At 47.3% G+C, this 21,382-nt stretch overlaps 1 protein-coding gene across 2 annotated transcripts in view; it reads right to left on the bottom strand.

The window, feature by feature from the left end:
* Positions 1 to 21,382, bottom strand: part of LOC137624285 (VPS35 endosomal protein-sorting factor-like) — a 95,540-nt gene that overhangs the window by 42,856 nt on the left and 31,302 nt on the right. For both annotated transcript variants that reach the window (XM_068354832.1, XM_068354833.1), the window contains exons 4-5: positions 15,911 to 16,021; positions 15,412 to 15,559 (exon numbers count right to left, since the gene is read on the bottom strand). In XM_068354832.1, the coding sequence (XP_068210933.1) occupies positions 15,412 to 15,559; positions 15,911 to 16,021 (259 nt within the window). The remainder of the gene's footprint in view (positions 1 to 15,411; positions 15,560 to 15,910; positions 16,022 to 21,382) is intronic.

Here is a 21,382-nt window from a genome sequence, read left to right as displayed (position 1 = left end):
CTGAGGCGGCCATTTGGAACCAGACGAGCCAGGGAGGACAGGTGACCTAAGAGACGCAACCACGATTGAGCGGGAAGTTCTTCCCGCCTGAGGAAGGGTTCCGCCACCCTCCTCAGCCTTGCTATCCTGTCGTCTGATGGAAAGGCTTTGTGGAGATTGGTGTCTATCAACATGCCTAGATAAAGGGATTTTGACGAAGGAAAAATCTATTTCTGGGGAGAGACCTGTGACGCCCGGTGAAAAGGGTCCTTCTTTACACTTTTCTGATATAAATCTTCCAAATATACCAGAGAAAGATAAAAGCATGGAATGCAGAGGTTACTACCCTCGCGCGAGCACCTTGTGGGTGTCGTGTATACAGCAGGGGCGTGTGAAAACCACTATTCACAGGCTGTCTTCCATTTAGATAACTCCTTCATCAAAGGGAAGGGCCGTAACAGAGGCCCTAGAAACCACACTTGGACCACGCCACCTACACCTAACACGAGCGCCCTCTAGGACATCCTTCTGTTTTGGACTTGCTCGCTTAGTTGTTTTTGTTTGTGCTCTTGGTGTTTTTTCCAGTTTTTGGCTTTAATTCATCATGACTGACGCTACTACTTCACCTTTACCAATGTTAAGTACCATAGTTTGTTTTGACAGCTTTTTACAGTACCGGGCATTTGTTCTCTTTCCAGTAATGTGGATTTTAATTTTGGATCGGCTTGGCCTTCCTCGGCGTCGGCAGCCATTGTGGCATTGTTCGCTTCGCTGGTATTTCAAGTTAATATTGCCCAGCTGGTACTCTGTCATCTAGGTTATATCACTTACGTTTTGTGACCATTATTATTATCATTATTTTATTATTGTTTTACTATGGTATTTTTTGCTAGCAAGTCCAATTTGGACGAACGAAGAATAACGTTCTTGGCTTTATCATAATTTAAGTACCCGCCTCGGGAAGGACGGTCGTTTTTAGACTATATCTTTATATTTATTTGTTACGCAGTCGTTATTCTTCGTTCATGGTTAACGAAGGAGACGGATGCCGTTTCTGTGCGCCCAAGATGAAATCAGGGTGAACACTCTGGTGAACACCTGAGGTGCTGTGGAGAGACCGAAACACAGCACCTTGAACTGGTAGATCTTGTCGTCTAGGCAGAATCTCAAGTACTTACTGGAAGACGGATGGATTGGGATCTGGAAGTACGCGTCCTTTAGATCCAGTGTGCACATGAAGTCTAGAGGTCTCACTGCAAGTCTGACCGTGTCCGCTGTCTCCATGCTGAACCGAGTTTGCTTGACAAACCCGTTCAGAGCCGAGAGGTCGATGACAGGTCTCCAGCCTCCAGACGCCTTCTTTACAAGAAAGAGTCGTCTGAAGAAGCCTGGGGAGCCGTCGACGACCTCCTGGAGAGCATCCTTCTTGAGCATGGTCTCGACTTCTGCCTGAAGGGCTAGCCCCTTTACCGATCCCATGGCATAGGAGCTCAACGACACTGGATTCGCTGTCAGGGGAGGTTGAGATGTTACGAACGGGATACGATAACCTTGGCCGATCACAGAAACCGTCCAAGGATCGGCCCCGTGTTGCTGCCACCTGTGCACGCAACGTCGAAGGCATCCCCCCACAGGTGGACACGCGGGGGGATTGCCACTCCTAGTGTTTGCGGCCGCGGCCGCTCCCTCTAGGAGCCTTGCCTCCCCTGGAGGACTTACCACCCCTCTTGACCTTGGCTGGAAAGGGCTGGGGCTTAGACACCACTTTCTTAGCTGCCGGTGCCTGCTTCGGTGCCTTGCGAGGCTGCTGCTGCTGTTGCTGCGGAGCTGGAGGCTTATAGGGCCGAGCTGTAAGGGCCCTATGGAGGAGGGAGTCCTGGCTAGATTTCCTCCATCTCTCAGCCGTTCGTTCCATATCCTGTGGCTCCAACAGATTCTCCCCAAGGAGGGAAGCATGTCTGAGCCTACACACATCCACGGCGGGGACCTTCGGGTGGAACTTCTCGGTCACCGTATCGCGCCGCTTCAATACCGAGTTATCCCACAGGGTGGTGACCTGATGTGCCAGGAACTCGATGGAGCGGGTGCCCGAGAGTAAGAAGGTCTCCAGGGCCTTCCTATTGGTCTCCTTAGACAAGTCCTTGGAGCGCAATAGGATGCCCAGAGTCCCTAGCCATATATCCAGCCACGAAGTGGCCTGCATGGCGCACTTCGCGACCTTCTCATGGCTCAGGATCTCAGACGCCGAGAATGTCACCTGCCGGGCGGAGAGCTTCTCGAGAGGAACTCCCTTAGCCAGCTCTTCTGCGGAATGATGGAGAGGAGGAGCGAGACTAGACTCACCCAAGATCTCAAAATACCTCCTCTGCTGGAGACGAGGAGGTGGGATGAGTTTGTTCCCGGCAGAGGAATGACTGGAGGAAGCAAGAGTCGCTTGGTTGGGCGTTGGCCCTGGCTCTGGCACTCTTCAACCCCCGAGACCAGGGCAGAGCCGCACTGGTCTTAGAGGCCTTCTGAACATCGAACACCTGGTCCAGGACTGTGTCCTTGCCTTTTCGGGGGCCGATCACGGGGTCCATGAACCCGTTGAGTTGCCTCATCAGGCTCAGGACCTGCCAGAAGGCATGCTCAGACTCTTGCTGGTCTCCTCCTTGCGGACTGGCAGCTAAGTCTCCCGTCCCCGGAATCTCTTCCTGGGGCAAAGCATGGACGTTCTCCCGGGGAGCAGCGGGTTCCTGGCGAATCCTTGAAGACGACTTCGGGATAGTCTTGGAGTCCTTGGGTTCCCTCCTGGGAGGGATACAGGATCCCAACAAAGAGGTTCGGAGAGCACCTTCCGCGCGAGACGATTCTCCTCCATGAGGAGAAGGCTCCCCCCTCGGTGGCAAGGGGGAGACCATCACCTCACTGGACTCACCCGAGGACGGAAAAGCCTCGTCCACGGGAGAAGGAGAAAACGCCTGCGAAGGGGACGGGGCCTTCCTGACAGACCTCTTAGGAACCAACTTCTCCCTGGGGGAAGTCACCACGAAGTCCACTCCTCTCCTTCTCTTCAGCGGGGGGGAGGCAGTCGTTGGCTTGTGACCTTGATCGGCGAGTGCTGGCTTCATAACCTTCACTAACGCCTGCATCAGAGGACCAAACCAAGTCTGCCGCTCCACGGACACAGAGTCCGAAATCCTCGCTGGAGGGAAGGGGATCGGGCGATCCTTCAGAGTAGACACCACTGGACCTGCCTGATAAGGAAAAGGGGAAGAAAGTTGCACTGACCTCTCTGAAGTGTCTTCCCTATCCTGCACAAGAGTCCTGCGCTTTGGTGGAGGCAATCCTGAGTGCGGTCTGGCGACACGCGTTCCTGCTGCTGTCACGGGCTGCGAAATCCGACGCGAACGGTGGTCGCGCGTAGGCGAGCGGTCGCTCGGGCGCGCAGGCGAGCGGTCGCGCAGGTGAGTGGGCGCGAGGGCGTACAGGCGAACGAGCGCGTGGGCGAGCTGGTGAACGAACGCGTTGGCGCGTCGGCGAGGGAGCGTGTTGACGCGCGGGCGAACGAGAACGCTCCGATGACCGCTGACGACGTTGTTCAGGAGACCTGTAGCGCGTGGGAGAGCAACTGCGAGCAGGCGATCGGGGGTGCGCTGGTGAACGCTGGCGCGTAGGCGAGCGATGGCGCGCTGGTGCATGGTGGCGCGTTGGCGAGCGATAGCGCGTAGATCGCGTAGGCGAACGACCGCGCGAGGGCGAGCTAACAGAAGGCGACCCATGTCCTTCCAGATCCTCTGGGCGACGGCGCGTTGGAGAAAGCTTGCGCGCAGGCGATAGGTCACGTGGGCGGTCTGGAGATCGCCGATGTACAGGTGATCGCTGACGCGCTGGGGACCGTTGACGCGCAGGAGATCGCTGACGACCAGGCGAATGTTGATGCGTCTGTGATCGCTGGCGAGCAAGAGGGCGACGCGTGGAATCCTGTGAGGGGACAGCCGGCGCAGGGCGCAGAGGCGATCATTCACGAACGGGCACAGGAACAGAAGGCGCGTGGGCGTACATGCATTTTGGAAGTACGCGCTGGAGAACGCGAGCGACGTTGCGCAGGAACAAGCTGACGAACAGGATCACGAGGGACCTCAGGAGACTGATGGCGCGCAGGGCGCACAACAGGAACTGCAGGATATTCGGAGTCCACAGGAGAGCGCTGGCGAGCAGTGGGGCGATGGTCATCAGAAGCGCGCTGACGAACAGGAGAGAGCTGACAGTCAGAAGAGCGCTGAGGAGCAGGAGAGCGCCTGTGCGCTAACACTGCAGAAGGGCGAGTAGGGGAACGCTGGCGCGCAGGGAGCTCAACAGGAACAACAGGCTGAAGGATGTCCTCAGGAGAGCGCTGGCGAGAAGAGGGGCGATCATCAGGAGAGCGCTGGCGAACAGGAGGTCGCTGACGAACAGGAGAGCGCTGACGAGCAGGAGAGCGCCTGTGCGCTAACACTGCAGGAGAGCGCCTGTGCGCTAACACTGCAGGAGAGCACCTGTGCGCTAACACTGCAGAAGAACCCTGACGCGCAAGGGAAGAATCCCTTTGCCCCGAAGGGACCGTTGCCCGTCGGGTGACGAGGTCAGGCTGCTGAACGTCTGCACCAGAAGTTGAAGGTCTGGAAGGCGTAGGAGACCGATCCCCAGAGAGGTCTAAGGAAGCTGGAGCTGCAGGCTGCTTACGGCGAGGAGAGTCCCCTTCGGAGGAAGGAGGTGAAGATTCAAAAAGGCTCCTCTTAGCACCCTTATAAGGAGACGGGAGGCCCTTGCGACGCAGCGGACGGTGAGCCTTACGGCGAAGGCGGCCACGAGGAAGATCGTCAGGACCGTCAGTCCTCCGAAGGGGAGTCTCAGTCAAAGCACTCCCCTTAGAGGGAGGCTTGGCAGCAGAAGAGCCCGCGGGACTCCCTTCCCCCTTCGAAGGATGTACGGAAGGGGGAGGAGAGCCGTCAGCACCATCATCCACAGCGGTACCTGCAGAGGATTGACCCGACCCGTCGGAAGCCTCTGTCACCACGACGTCGACGATAGACAGAGGATCTACCTCTGCTATCACCGGCGACTGCTTAACAGCAGCCCCCGACTGGACAAGGTCAATCAGGGCTACCCTGGAGGGCAGGCCCTTAAGCCCCAAGGAAGCCCAAATCTGTAAAAGATCATCGTTAGACAAAGATTCATTAGCAACAACCTCCCCCGGAGGAGGAGGAGGAACCGCCCCGCTATGGGAGGCGACGCCCTCTCCCCAAATCCAAGGTCGGGAAACAGAACTAGGGCCAGCGCTCCCACTCGGCAGACTCTCCTTAGGAGCCGAACGAGGGGGAGCTTCGGAGGAGGTTTGGGCGGCGAAAGAAGAGTCCCGAGAGCCTTCCTCCTTCAAGGCAACCCCGGAAGGAGATCGGTGTCTCTTGGACTTCTTCTTACGCCGGCGGCCAAACCTCTCCCACTGGGAGGCAGACCACTCCCTTCACTCACTACACGTATTCTCTTTATCACACCGTCGGCCTCGACACTTCGGGCAAAGGGTGTGAGGATCTGTGTCGACCGCCGACATAAAAGTACCACAAGGGCGGCCGGCAATTCCAAGGCACTTGTGCATAGTGAACAATAAGGGTGAGGCCAACTTCAGAACACACACACAAACTGAAAGAAAAAGCAAAAAAAAAATTAAGGCTGTCAACGAGGACGATGGACAGACACGTCTGTTCATCGCCGGAGCCAAAAGTGAAGTGAAGCAAATCACCGGTGTGTGGGGGGGAGGGGTAGCAAGCTATCCCTTCCCCTACTACGCCGAAAGGTAAACCCAATGTAAATAGCGTGGTTTGTATTTCGGTTACGGAACAAATATAATTTAGTTTGCTCAGTAATTTTCCTTAACCCTTTTACCCCCAATGGACGTACTGGTACGTTTCACAAAACTTTACCCCCATGGACGTACCGGTACGTCCTTGCAAAAATGATATTTTAATTATAAAATAAATTTTTGAATATACTTACCCGGTGAATATATAATAGCTGCAACTCTGTTGCTCGACAGACAAAAAACAGTAAAAACTCGCCAGCGATCGCTATACAGGTTGCGGGTGTGCCCACCAGCGCCAACTGTCGGCCAGATACCACACTCGATGTAAACAAAGACTCAATTTCTTCTCATCCCACTGCGTCTCTATTGGGGAGGAAGGGAGGGTCGTTTAATTTATATATTCACCGGGTAAGTATATTCAAAAATTTATCTTATAATTAAAATATCATTTTTAAATATTTAACTTAGCCGGTGAATATATAATAGCTGATTCACACCCAAGGAGGTGGGTAGAGACCAGTTAAATATGTTTACATCGTATGAGCTAAGAGTTTTTATTTCATTTTGGAAGTTATCAATATAACAAAAACAAAATAAATAGGTACCTGATAAGGAAGTCGACTTAGACGATTACTCTGCCTTGTAAGTACGTCTTCCTTACGGAGCCTCGCGATCCTCTTAGGATGCTGACAGACCCCTAGGAGCTGAAGTATCAAGGGCTGCAACCCATACAACAGGACCTCATCAAACCCCTAATCTGGGCGCTCTCAAGAAATGACTTTTACCACCCGCCAAATCAACCAGGATGCGAAAGGCTTCTTAGCCTTCCGGACAACCCATAAAAACAACATTAAAAACATTTCAAGAGACAGATTAAAAGGATATGGAATTAGGGAATTGTAGTGGTTGAGCCCTCACCCACTACTGCACTCGCTGCTACGAATGGTCCCAGTGTGTAGCAGTTCTCGTAAAGAGACTGGACATCCTTCAAGTAAAATGACGCGAACACTGACTTGCTTCTCCAATAGGTTGCGTCCATTATACTTTGCAGAGATCTATTTTGCTTAAAGGCCACGGAAGTTGCTACAGCTCTAACTTCGTGCGTCTTCACCTTAAGCAAAGATCGGTCTTCCTCACTCAGATGTGAATGAGCTTCTCGTATTAACAATCTGATAAAGTATGACAAAGCATTCTTTGACATAGGCAAGGATGGTTTCTTAACTGAACACCATAAAGCTTCAGATTGGCCTCGTAAAGGTTTAGTACGATCTAAATAGAACTTAAGAGCTCTAACAGGGCATAAGACACTTTCTAGTTCATTGCCTACGATCTTCGATAAGCTGGGAATATCGAAAGATTTAGGCCAAGGCCGAGAAGGTAGCTCATTTTTGGCTAGAAAACCAAGTTGCAGCGAACAAGTGGCTTTTTCCGACGAAAATCCGATGTTCTTGCTGAAGGCATGAATCTCACTGACTCTTTTAGCTGAGGCTAAGCATACCAGGAAAAGAGTCTTAATAGTAAGATCTTTCAGGGAGGCTGACTGTAAAGGCTCAAACCTGTCTGACATGAGGAATCTTAGTACCACGTCTAAATTCCACCCAGGAGTAGCCAAACGACGCTCCTTAGTGGTCTCAAAAGACTTAAGGAGGTCTTGCAGATCTTTATTGTTGGAAAGATCTAAGCCTCTATGCCGGAAGACCGATGCCAACATGCTTCTGTAGCCCTTGATAGTGGGAGCTGAAAGGGATCGTCCTTTTCTCAGGTATAAGAGAAAATCAGCTATTTGGGCTACAGAGGTACTGGTTGAGGATACAGAAACTGACTTGCACCAGTCTCGGAAGACTTCCCACTTCGATTGGTAGACTCTAATGGTAGACGCTCTCCTTGCTCTAGCAATCGCACTGGCTGCCTCCTTCGAAAAGCCTCTAGCTCTCGAGAGTCTTTCGATAGTCTGAAGGCAGTCAGACGAAGAGCGTGGAGGCTTTGGTGTACCTTCTTTACGTGTGGCTGACGTAGAAGGTCTACTCTTAGAGGAAGACTTCTGGGGACGTCTACTAACCATCGAAGTACCTCGGTGAACCATTCTCTCGCGGGCCAGAGGGGAGCAACTAACGTCAACCTTGTCCCTTCGTGAGAGGCGAACTTCTGCAGTACCTTGTTGACAATCTTGAATGGTGGGAATGCGTAGAGATCCAGATGTGACCAATTTAGGAGGAAGGCATCTATATGTATTGCTGCTGGGTCCGGGACTGGAGAGCAATAGATTGGAAGCCTCTTGGTCAGCGAGGTTGCAAAGAGATCTATGGTGGGTTGACCCCAAGTGGCCCAAAGTCTCTTGCACACATCCTTGTGGAGGGTCCATTCGGTTGGAATTACTTGCCCTTTCCGACTGAGACAATCTGCTAGGATGTTCAAGTCGCCCTGGATGAACCTCGTTACTAGGGAGATGCCTCGACCTTTTGACCAGATGAGCAGGTCCCTTGCGATCTCGTACAATGTCAGTGAGTGGGTACCTCCTTGTTTGGAGATGTACGCCAAGGCCGTGGTGTTGTCCGAGTTTACTTCCACCACTTTGCCTCGAAGGAGATACTCGAAGCTTTTCAAGGCCAGATGAACTGCCAACAGCTCCTTGCAGTTGATATGCATGCTCCTCTGACTCGAGTTCCACAGACCTGAGCATTCCCGACCGTCTAGCGTCGCGCCCCAGCCCAAGTCCGATGCGTCCGAGAAGAGAACGTGGTTGGGTATCTGAACAGCCAGGGGAAGACCCTCTCTTAGGTTGATATTGTCCTTCCACCAAGTCAGACAAGACTTTATCTTTCCGGAAATCGGGATCGAGACCGCCTCTAGCGTCTTGTCCTTTTTCCAGTGAAAAGCCAGATGGAATTGAAGAGGACGGAGGTGTAGTCTTCCTAGTGATACAAATTGCTCTAGGGATGACAGCGTCCCTACCAGACTCATCCACAGCCTGACTGAGCAGCGTTCTTTCTTCAGCATCTTCTGGATGGAGAGCAGGGCTTGATCTATTCTGGGGGCCGACGGAAAAGCCCGAAAAGCTTGACTGTGAATCTCCATCCCTAAATACAGAATAGTTTGGGATGGGACCAGCTGCGACTTTTCCAAATTGACTAGGAGTCCCAATTCCTTGGTCAGATCTAGAGTCCACTTGAGATCCTTCAGACAGCGACGACTGGAAGAGGCTCTGAGAAGCCAGTTGTCCAAATAAAGGGAGGCTCGGATGTCTGATAAGTGGAGGAATTTCGCCACATTCCTCATCAGCCTCGTAAATACGAGAGGAGCTGTGCTTAGGCCAAAGCACAGGGCCCGAAACTGGTAAACCACATCTTCGAAGACGAATCTCAGAAAAGGTTGGGAGTCTGAGTGAATGGGGATGTGGAAGTAGGCGTCCCTTAGGTCTAGCGAGACCATCCAGTCTTCCTTTCTGACCGCTGCTAAGACTGACTTTGTGGTCTCCATGGAAAACTTCGTCTTTGTGACAAAGACATTCAGAGCACTGATGTCTAGCACCGGTCTCCAACCTCCTGTCTTCTTTGATACTAGGAAGAGACGGTTGTAAAACCCCGGTGATTGAAGGTCCGAGACTTTGACCACCGCTCCCTTCTCTAGCAAAAGAGACACTTCCAGTTTCAGGGCTTGTCTCTTTTCTTCCTCTCTGTACCTGGGAGAGAGATCGATGGGGGACGTCGCTAGAGGGGGTTTGCGTACAAAAGGGATTTTGTACCCCTCTCTTAGTAACCTCACAGATTGTTGATCTGCGCCTCTCTTCTCCCAGGCTTGCCAGAAGTTCTTGAGTCTGGCTCCTACTGCTGTCTGAAGTTGCGGGCAGTCAGACTCTGCCCTTAGAGGACTTGGATCCTTTCCTCTTCCCTCGCTTCCCTTCGGCACGAGCACCTCCCCTGTTGGAGGCTCTGCCACGAAAGGGCGGAATAAAGCGAGACGCTGGAGTGTCTATCCTTGGTCTAGCAGACAATGTAGGCAAAGGGGGAGCTTTGCGAGCCGAGGACGCAACTAGATCGTGGGTGTCCTTCTGAACTAAAGACAAGGCAATTTCTTTAACCAAGACTTCAGGAAACAGGCACTTGGAAAGGGGAGCAAAGAGTAGCTCAGATCTTTGGCATGGCGTCACTCCAGCAGACAGGAAAGAACATAGAGACTCTCGCTTCTTCAGGACTCCGGACATGAATGAGGCGGCAAGCTCGTTGGACCCATCACGGACGGCCTTGTCCATGCAGGACATAATGAGCAAGGAAACATCCTTATCTGCAGAAGAGATTTTCCTGCTCAGGGCTCCTAAGCACCAGTCTAGGAAGTTAAAGACTTCGAAAGCCCTAAATATACCTTTAAGAAGGTGGTCCAGGTCCGATGGTGACCAACAAATCTTCGAGCGTCTCATGGCAAGGCGGCGGGGAGAGTCTACAAGACTTGAGAAGTCGCCCTGGGCAGAGGTAGGAACTCCCAAGCCGAGAACTTCTCCCGTGGCATACCAGACGCTCGATCTAGACGAGAGTTTAGATGGGGGAAAGGCAAATGCTGTCTTTCCTAAACTCTTCTTGGTCTCCAACCAATCTCCCAACAGCCGCAAAGCTCTCTTGGATGAGCGAGAGAGAACGAGTTTAGTAAAGGCAGGTAAGGTAGCAGGCACGCCTAATACAAACTCCGACGGCGGCGAACGAGGAGCCACAGAAACAAAGTGGTCAGGGAACAACTCCTTAAATACAGCCATGACTTTTCTAAAGTCCAAGGATGGTTGAGTTGCCTTAGGCTCATCAAGTTCTGAAGGTTGATCCTCTTGTGGTTCAGCAACGTCCTCATCTGATAGTTCCTCATCCGATAACTGATGAGGAAACGGCAAAGGAGTGGGCAACGTTTGACTCGCCGAGTCCGGTCGCACTGGTGCATGCGTGACGGAGCCGGACGCAGCGTCATGGAACTGCTGCACAGTCTGGGAACTGTCAACAACCATGGGTGCGCGAGGACGCACAGCGTCTACCCGAGACTGTTTAGACCGTCTGGGTTGTGCAGTCAAAACCATACCGGGTTGCGGAGGTTGACGCACCGCGTCAAAACAAGTCACCTCTGATGGTTGATGAACGTCCTGAACGTCAACAACCACCTCCGTGCGTCGCCTAACGTCAACGTGCGGCTGGCAACCCACACTGGGTCGCATCGGTGGAGGTACAACCCCAACTGGTAGACGCGAGAAAGCTACCCCAGCGTCAACAGGACGCACAACAGACCGCTTGGATGGTTGTTGGCCATAAGGTTCAGCAGCAACCTTCTCCGCATTGAAGTCCTCCATCAAGGACGCAAGCTTGGACTGCATGTCCTGCAGCAACACCCATTTAGGGTCTACGGCAGCAGGTGCGGCAACAGACGGGGTGAGCGACTGAGGCGGCACAGCTTTGCCTCTCTTAGGCGGCGAGCAGTCATCAGATGACGGCAACGAGTCCGAACTGACCCAGTGGCTACAACCGGGACGTTGGACTTGTCCTGAAGGGACCGACTTACGCTTCAAAGGTCGGGAGACCTTGGTCCAGGGTTTCTTACGAGAAACACCCTCGGACGACGAGGTAAAAAAGGGCTCTCTCGTCTTACGTTGGTAGGGGCGATCTTGGGGAGATACGCCTGATACCATAGAGGGAACGTCTGTTCGCTGATCAAGGCCTCTCGAACCCATGAGTCGTACGACATTGCTTCTCCCCTGGGCTTGGGAGCTTGGAAGAGGTCCCGGACTAGGAGGACGACAGGCACGAACAGACGAACCCTCAAGCGCAACACTGTTCACAACACTTTGAGAAACACTAGGCACTTTAACACTTTCCGCCGTGGCACTTTGGCACTTTAGTTCCTTTACATCCGCCATGAGTTGATTGCGGTCACTTGCAAGGGCCTCAACTCTCTCCCCCAAGGCATGGATAGCACGCATCATGTCTGCCATCGATGGTTCCTGAGTGCTAGGAGGGGGGTTAGGAACAACCACTACAGGGGAAGGATTAGGTTCAGGGGCATGTGGAGAGGAAAAATCTACCGACCTAGAAGAACTTCTCCTTACCTTATCTCTCTCTAGTCTGCGTGTATACTTCTCAAATTCGATAAAATCGAATTCCGAAAGGCCCACGCATTCCTCACACCGATCTTCCAATTGACAGGTTTTACCCCGACAATTGGAACAAACAGTGTGAGGGTCGAGAGAAGCCTTTGGAAGACGCCTATGACAGTCCCTAGCATTACATTTTCTGAACTTGGGAACTTGTGAAAGGTCAGCCATTTTGAATTGGTCAAGAGAAAATTCCAAAAAACGATCTAAGTCATCAACAATTAATCCGATCCAAAAAAGAGTTCAAGGATTTATTTGAAGAAAAACACCTGTACTGCGAAAGCTCAAACCAAATTAAAGTACTTCACCAAATATGATGTGAAAAAACTCCATGTTCAACAGCGAGTAAAGTACGTCTTGTCGACACGTCGACAGAGAAGAAATTGAGTCTTTGTTTACATCGAGTGTGGTATCTGGCCGACAGTTGGCGCTGGTGGGCACACCCGCAACCTGTATAGCGATCGCTGGCGAGTTTTTACTGTTTTTTGTCTGTCGAGCAACAGAGTTGCAGCTATTATATATTCACCGGCTAAGTTAAATATTTAAAAACCTGTTTTTTACATTTTTTTTGCATATTTTTTATAACTTTATGAGAAACTTCAGGCATTTTCCAAAATAATGAGACCAACCTGACCTCTCTATGACAAAAATTATGGCTGTTAGACCAATTTAAAATAAATATATTGCAAAATGTGCTTGAAAAAAAAAAACACCTTAGGTTTAAGAGTTGGAAAGTTCCAAATAGCGTTGGGAGTAAAAGGGTTAATTTGTTCATCATTCTTGGCACACTGATTTAGTTGCTGACCACATCTCTTAATAAAAACGACCAAGAATGTTTGGTGCTTTATCGAGAGTTTTTGTCTTTCTTTACCTTCATCTTTGATCATCAGGGCTTTCTTTTATCCATATATACATAGTCATGTTCTGAATTTCTACTACTGTATTTCGTTTCCAAGTTCTTTCTTTTCTTATGTTTATTTTTCTATAGTGAACAGGGTTTTCTATTGAAGCCTAGGGCTCATAACATTTTATACTCAATTTTTTTTAATGAGGCGCATTTGCACTGACTCGCAAGGATGCCCTTTTAGCTCGGAAGATTTCCTGCTATCTGATTGATTAGAATTATCTTGTCTAACCAATCAGCAATCAGGAAACTTTTCCGAGCTAAAAGGGGCACCCCTGCAAGTCGGTGCAAATCTGCCTCACTAAAAAGAATTGACAATACTTTCATGATAATAATACAGAAGGTCCTCCCCTTACAAACTTAATAGGGTCCAAGATGCCGTTTGTAAGTCGAATTATGTTAAATTTTTGCCTAGGGTAGGCCTAACCTAACTCCCATGCCTACCATCTCCAGCTACAAGAGTCAATAAATAATTCCATTTCATATGAAATAAATATCAGCTTATTGCAAACGTAATTTTACTTATTGTATTAAACGACACAATACTGTTTATTACTGTACATTATTTCTTTATCCTATTACAGTATACAGAACAAACTTGTGATACAGTATCTGAGATTTAAGATTTCAGTTGGATTTATGTTTCTACCCCCGAATGTTTGAGGACTTCTGTATTGTAAAAATGACAAGTGGGTTCCGTTCTTATCTCTGTTAACATCTGCCAAAGTTTTCACACTTGATTGGCTAGACCAAGTTGCAACTCTCCCCATTTATCTGGGCTTGAGACTTACAGAAAGTTGGACTGACTTGTCCCCCAACAGGGAAAGAAAATACGAGGAAGAGGAATAGATGGAGAAAGTCAAAAGAGGAAGAATAATGCCAATCAGACAAACAAAGCTAAAACAAAATTTCCTTAACTCTCTCCCATTCATCTGGGCTTAAAAATGGCAGAAAGTTGGACTGGCTTGGCCTCCAACAGGGAAATAAAAAACAAGGAAGAGGAATAGATGGAGAAAGTCAAAAGAGGAAGAATAATACCATACAGACAAACAAAGCTAAAACAAAATCTCCTTAACTCTCTCCGATTTATCTGGGCTTGAGACAGGTAGCAAGTTGGACTGACTTGTCCCCCAACAGGGAAAGAAAAAACAAGGAAGAGGAAAAGAGGGAGAAAGTCAAAAGTGGAAGAACAATACCAATCAGACAAATCTAACATAAAACAAAATCACTTTAAATGAATCAACCCCTTAATTCAATGACGTCCAAGCAATTCACTTTCAGAGTTTGATGAAATTTCGAAAGTTCAAACGGGGTGCAAACACTGTTTTGCCGATCAGATTGACATAAGTTTTGTTTTATAGTTTATTTGTTACTTATTCAACATCTAAAAATTTATCTTGATTTGTTTAATATTTTCAGTTTATTATTTATTCCTTAATTTCCATTCTGCAATTGGCTACTTTCCATATTTCGGACCCTGGGATTGTAACTTCTGCTTACCAAATAGAAAAGCAGCTTGGCTTTACTTTTACTAACATCATTATTAATTACTACTGCATATTATCATCATTACCAGTGTACCCGAGTTGTCAAAAATGACGTCTAAATATTTAGATTCAACCCTTCCCACCCCTCCCCCCTTTCCTAACTACAACCCGCTGGTTCGGCAATTTGTGGGAGTGTGTGGTTTCCAAGTGTACCTCTCAGAGTAACCCCTATCTCCAGGGTAAGACTACTCCCTCTCCCACTGAGTGATAGGTAGTAGGTTGGCCAGGGTACCAGCCACCCAGTGAGATACTACCACTAGAGAGTTATGGGGTCCTTTGACTGGTCAGAAAGTACTACATTGGATCCTTCTCTTCGGTTACGGTTCTTTCCCTTTGCCCACACATACACTGAATAGTCTGGCCTATTCTTTTCAGATTCTACTCTTGTCTTGGGTAGTGCCATAGCCTCTGCACCATGGTCTTCCACTGTCTTGGGTTAGAGTTCTCTTGCTTGAGGGTACACTCGGGTACACTAATCTAATTTCTCTTCCTCTTGTTTTGTTAAAGTACTTATAGTTTATATAGAAAATATTTCAATGTTGTTACTGTTTATATATTAAATTTTTCCTTGTTTCCTTTCCTTACTGGGTTATTTTCCCTGTTGGGGCCCCTAGGTTTATAGCATCTTGCTTTTCCAACTAGGGTTGAAGCTTAGCAATAAATAGTAGTAATAATAATAATAATAATAATAATAATAATATATATATATATATATATATATATATATATATATATATATATATATATATAGTCAGTTACTTTCTCTTCATTATATAGGGGAGATTATTACGCAACCAATAACGTATTAGCTTGAAATGAAATAATTGTGCCTTCTGGTCTGCATTTAATTTAACAAGCGTATCCTTTACTTTCTTTGACATTCATAAGGTAATTCTCTTACAAGATTTTCCTAAGTAAAAACAAAAACACTTACACAAGTACTGTACAACAATGTGATCTTGAGAGACATTTCAACTCAAAATAAGTTCCATGCTTAATTGATAACTGAAATAAAAGGACTATACTGTATACACATTCTTACTGGTCTCTGCTGGTTGAAGAAAGCTCGACGTAAAAGTGAGGGTAGCTGTCGTCGTGAAATTAGCAAGAAGAAAAGCCTTCTGTTGCTCCCAACTATTTTTTCTCGATTCACTGGCATTCAAGGCCGAGTCATCCGACGCGTCTAGATTCTGGCGAATTGGAAAGAATCACGTTAAATAAAAATCATATCAGAAAATAAATGCCACACTCAATGGCAATGGGTTATAACTTGAATATGAATTGGAAGTCACTTGTAATTAGTTTTCATATACAGGTGAAGCATATAAATCTTATGTGGTTTTACAAGATTATTTCTTATTTTCAACTAGATGCTAAAAGAAAGAGCAAAATATCCTACTGAAATTATACTTTCACAATAAAATACTCCTGTATTTCAACTAGACAAGTCAACAAATGTATTCAAAATGAAACTTCCAGTGGAAGCTAGATTCAAATTTGTTTAGAAACAAAGACGACACATTTCGACACCAGAGCAATACCTTCCGAGAGCCGGCAGGTCCAGATTGTGCAGAGAGTGGATCAGGAGCACTGAGGAGATCACTAAGGGGGTCGGGCCCGTCTAATATGGCAGACAAAGGGTCGTTAATAAACTGCAAACACAAAAACAAAATAATGACAATAAAAAGGGGAGCTCGTTATTTCATACATCTTAATTTTGACAACTTTTTTGTGAACTGTTTTAAATCTTGTCTTTTGAGTTAACCTTCCAATGACAATTAAAAAAAGATGGCAAGCTCGTTTTGGCGTTTTTTCATACACCTTAATTTTGACAACAACCTTTTAGTGACCTGGTTTTTCAACTGCTTAGGGTACAAATCAGAATTAATATTGTACAGGTACTGTATATTACACATATCCTATGTTTCTATATCTCAAAAAATACAGAGCCAAGCTACAGAATCGATAAGACTTGCAGCCTAAGGATAGACTGTATGCCTATCCTTTGCTTTGCCCTCTCAGCTTTGAACTCGTAAAACTAGTTCTGGAAAATAATAAATGCTTTTGCTCTCTTTCCTTGTACAGTAATTCTATTTCATACTAGTGTCTATTGATGAGATTTTAAACTCTTTTACTCTCACCCTGACAGGGCAGTATTTCCCAGAACAAAATCACGTGAAGGCGTACCACTTTTCCTTGCCAATTTGATAAATCTCTGCATTCTTTTATTTATATATATAAATCTACAGGAATAAGAAATATCTATAAATCACCAATCATGATTTGGTTTAACTTTGTGATCTCTGATACTTGATTCTTGATTTTTTCAAGCTGAATACGATAGAAACCACTATTGGACAAACTTAGCTTCAAAACCGTCATAGAATAGTCAATGGTTTAACATTCAGACATCATGCTTGTCTTAACACTTTTACCCCCAATGGACGTACTGGTACATTTCACAAAACTCATCCCTTTACCCCCATGGACGTACTGGTATGTCCTTGCAATAAACTGCTATTTACATTTTTTTGCAAATTTTTGATAACTTTATGAGAAACTTCAGGCATTTTCCAAAAAAATGAGACCAACCTGACCTCTCTATATGACGAAAATTAAGGCTGTTAGAGCAATTAAAAAAATAAATATTGCAAAATGTGCTTGAAAAGAAAAAAAAAATGCCAGGGGGTTAGGGGTTGGAAAGTTCCAAATAGCTTGGGGGTAAAAGGGTTAAAATGCATAAGGGAAGCTCTTGTACTGTACGCCTATTTTTGCACTTCATGTTCACCTAAATGTGCACCTACTAGGACCTCACTCGATCTCCTTACAAATCTTTACACACACAAAAACCATATGAAGAATTTAAATTATTCAAATACAGTACAGCATACTTCACAACTATTCACAGCTATTCCATCTGCTTTCCGTTTCCTTTCTTGGCCCCTATGTATTCTTAATACCGTTCGGCGTCAGTGACTTTCGATGTCAGGATGCCAGAGAACTTCAAATCACTCATTCATTCATTCTTAATACTGTACAGAGAAGTTTATGTTTAATTGAACAAAAAACTCAAGAGTACTGTATCGTGATCAAAACATAATCTACCTTCTCTTTCTTTTTATAAAAGTATTATAAGTTGTGGAATGATATTCCTAATCAGGTCGTTGAATCAGTAGAACTTCGAAAGTTCAAAGTTGGAGCAAATGTTTTTATGTTGACCAGGCTGACATAAGTTTATATATGACATATCTGTTTTTGACGTTGTTAATAGTTTATATATGACATTTCTGTTTTGACGTTGTTACGGTTTTTTTAGAATGATTTATTGCTAATTTGTTCTCATCATTTATTTATTTCCTTATTTCCTTCCCTCACTGGGCTATTTTTTCCTATTGGAGCCCTCAGGGTTATATCATCTTGCTTTTCCAACTAGGGTTGTAGCTTGGCTAGTAGTAATGATAATAATAATTGCTTTATATCAAGAATACATTATATCCAAAAAGGTAAACGGATCTCAACATTAAGAATACAAAAGGTCTTCAACTTACAAACTTAAATGGTTCCAAGAAGCTATTTGTAGATTGAAATTCTTTTTTAATTTTGGCCGAGGGTAGACCTAACCTGAATCTCATGCCTATGATTTCCAGCTACAAAAGTACAAATAGTCGGGTTTCATATGAATTAGATATCAGGTTATCACAAATGTCGTTTTGCTTACGGTATTAAATATAATATTGTTAGATAACAGTATTTTTTTATCTTATCTTTGCTATTTTCAGTTGGATTTGTGTTCGTATCTCCAAATGATTGAAGTTACAAAACCACGATGAAATACATTCATGAAATAAGTTTTCCTTGGAGGCCTTTACATCTGTCTGCTCTGTTTAAATATGGACAAAAACAGCAAGTTTTGTAATATGATCAAAATTGTAAATGAATAAAATTCTTGCAACTACTGTATGGACAATGTATAAATCTTAATAGACAAAATTTCTTTCTTACATTAACTGAATATACACTATGACTGTATACACTAATTATATTTTCATGAATACTAAAAAATAGAATTAAAATGACAAATTCGGAGATAATTTGTATTTTTCCTAACCATACAAACCTTAGCTGTTTACATTGGGTTTACTTTCGGCGTAGCTGAAATGACGAGCCAATAGTTTTTGACGAGGGTTAACTACCCCCGCGCTAGTTAGCGGTGATTTGCTTCACTTCACTTAGAGGTAGGACTTGACTTGGGGGACAGGGCTGGCGGGCAAATATGTGTAAATAGCTAAGGTTTGTATGGTTAGGAAAAATATAAATTATCTCCGAATCTGTCATTTGTTCCGTAACCGAAATACAAACCACGCTATTTACATTGGGTGACATACCCCTTAGGAAGGGTGGAAAGTCCCCAGCCTTACTGAATTTGGCTTTACCCAGGGGCTCCGCCTCCCAGTGAGTAGCACTTGAGAAAAGGAGCCCCTGCACCTCACAAGTTCCTTGCTTCGCAAGGAACGTGTGGCCTACATAAGTTGTGTGTGGAGGAAAGAGCGTAACTCGTCCTATGAAGTTGACCTTGAGACCTTTAGATAGGAATCTAGGATAGGACGTTCCCAATACCACCTCGTCAGGGTATGGGGGACGCGACAGTATTAAACTTAATACTAGGAGCACAAGGAAGCATGGGTTACCTGCAGAGGTTGAGGTCAGCTATGCGGAGACCAGGATGCTGCTTCCCCAAGAGAGGGGAGGATGAAGAAAGAAGTAAGGGTCTGACATACTCTTTCATTCACGCAGACTAAAACCGGGTAACAACGCCCTTAACCTACTGCTACTTGTCCATAAAGGAGCCTGAGGTTAGACCAGCTGTTGTGCAGCCACCACAGGGACAATAGAAAAGGTATCGAGGCTCCTGTGGGTCACGTCCTGCAGGTAGTGGGCTGTGAAGGTTGTCTGACGCTTCCAGACCCCAGCTTGAAGCACCTGCGTCACAGAGAAGTTTCTCTTGAAGGCCAGGGACGTAGCAATGCCCCTGAGGTCGTGTGCCCTAGGGCGACGTGACGGAGGAGGGTCTGGATTCAAGGCGTGATGGATAACCCTTCGAATCCAAGCCGAGATGGTATTCTTGGTGACCCTCCTCTTCGTCCTGCCTGTGCTAACAAACAATGCTTGCACTTGAGGACGAACTGCAGCTGTTCTCCTCAAGTAATACCTCAGACTCCTCACTGGACATAGAAGCAGCTGGTCTGGGTCGCTTATTACAGAGCGGAGACTCGCGATCCTGAAAGAGTCGAATCGTGGGTCCGGCACTCCAGGATTCTGAGTCTTGGCAACAAACTCAGGGACAAACCTGAACGTTACCTCCCCCCATTCCCCTTGAATGGGCGATGTCGTACGAGAGACCATGAAGTTCACTAACTCGCTTGGCAGAGGCCAAAGCGAGCAGGAAAGCCGTCTTCCAAGACAGGTGGCGATCAGAGGCCTGGCGTAATGGTTCGAAGAGAGGTCTCTTAAGAGACCTGAGAACCCGAACCACGTTCCAAGGAGGAGGTCTCACTTCCGACTGAGGGCAGGTAAGCTCATAGCTACGTATGAGTAGAGAGAGTTCCAGCGAGGAAGAAATGTCCACTCCTTTCAGCCTAAAAGCCAAGCTTAAGGCTGAGCGATAGCCTTTCACCGCTGAGACCAAAAGGCGCATTTCCTCCCGCAAATAAACGAGGAACTCCGCTATTGCTGGAGTAGTGGCATCGAGTGGAGAGATACCCCTCCCACGACACCAACCACAGAAGACTCTCCACTTCGCCTGGTAGACTCCCACAGAGGACTTTCGCAGGTGCCGAGACATCCTCTCTGCAACCTGTTGCGAAAAGCCTTTCTCCGTGAGGAGACGCTGGACAGTCTCCAGGCGTGAAGCCGAAGCGAGGCTACGGCCTTGTGGAAGATGTTGCAGTGTGGTTGTCTGAGTAGCTCGTGTCGTGGGGGAAGTTCTCTTGGGAGCTCCGTCAGGAGCTGCAGAAGGTCCGGGAACCATTCCGCGTGATGCCATAGCGGAGCTATCAGAGTCATCGAACAGTTGACCGATAGTCTGGTCCTGTTGAGCACCCTTCTCATCAGACAGAACAGTGGGAAGGCGTACACGTCAATGTTGTCCCACCGTTGTTGGAAAGCATCTTGCCAGAGTGCCTTGGAGTCCGGGACTGGGGAGCAGTACAGGGGTAGCTTGAAATTCAATGCTGTCGCGAACAGATCCACGGTCGGGGAACCCCACAAAGTCAGGTCTTTGTTGGTAATCTGAGGATCCAAAGACCACTCGGTACTCACTATCTGCGAAGCCCTGCTCAGACTGTCGGCGAGCACATTCCTCTTGCCAGGAATGAAGCGAGCTGATAGTGTTATCGAGTGGACTTCGGTCCACCTCAGAATCTCTACTGCAAGATGGGATAGCTGCTGCGAAAAAGTACCTCCCTGCTTGTTGATATAAGCCACTACTGTGGTGTTGTCGCTCATCACCACCACGGAGTGACCCGCCAGGGTCCGTTGAAACTGTTGAAGAGGCAGAAAGACGGCCTTCATCTCTAGCAGGTTGATGTGCAGGTACTTTTCTGATTCTGACCAAAGGCCTGAGGTCTTCTGGTCCAGAATGTGCGCCCCCCATCCTTCATTTGACACGTCCGAAAACAGTGTCAACTCCGGGGGGAGGACGAGAAGATCTACAGTACTCCCTTTCGCAGGTTCTCGTCGACCAGCCACCACCGCAGGTCCGCCTGTTCCGAAGGTCCAATCGGGACCTGTAAGTCCGGGGAATCGGATCCTTGATTCCACCGGGACTTGAGCCGCCACTGCAGGGATCTCATCCTGAGACGGCCGTTTGGAACCAGACGAGCCAGGGAGGACAGGTGACCTAAGAGACGCAACCACGATTGGGCCGGAAGCTCTTCTCGCCTGAGGAAGGGTTCCGCCACCCTTCTCAGCCTTGCTATCCTGTCGTCTGATGGAAAGGCTTTGTGGAGATTGGT

Source organism: Palaemon carinicauda, chromosome 31 (genome assembly GCF_036898095.1).
Source record: "Palaemon carinicauda isolate YSFRI2023 chromosome 31, ASM3689809v2, whole genome shotgun sequence".
NCBI classification, from domain to species: Eukaryota; Metazoa; Arthropoda; class Malacostraca; order Decapoda; family Palaemonidae; genus Palaemon; species Palaemon carinicauda.
The sequence above is the reverse complement of the archived record's forward strand: the minus strand, read 5'-3'. Positions and strand labels throughout refer to the sequence as shown.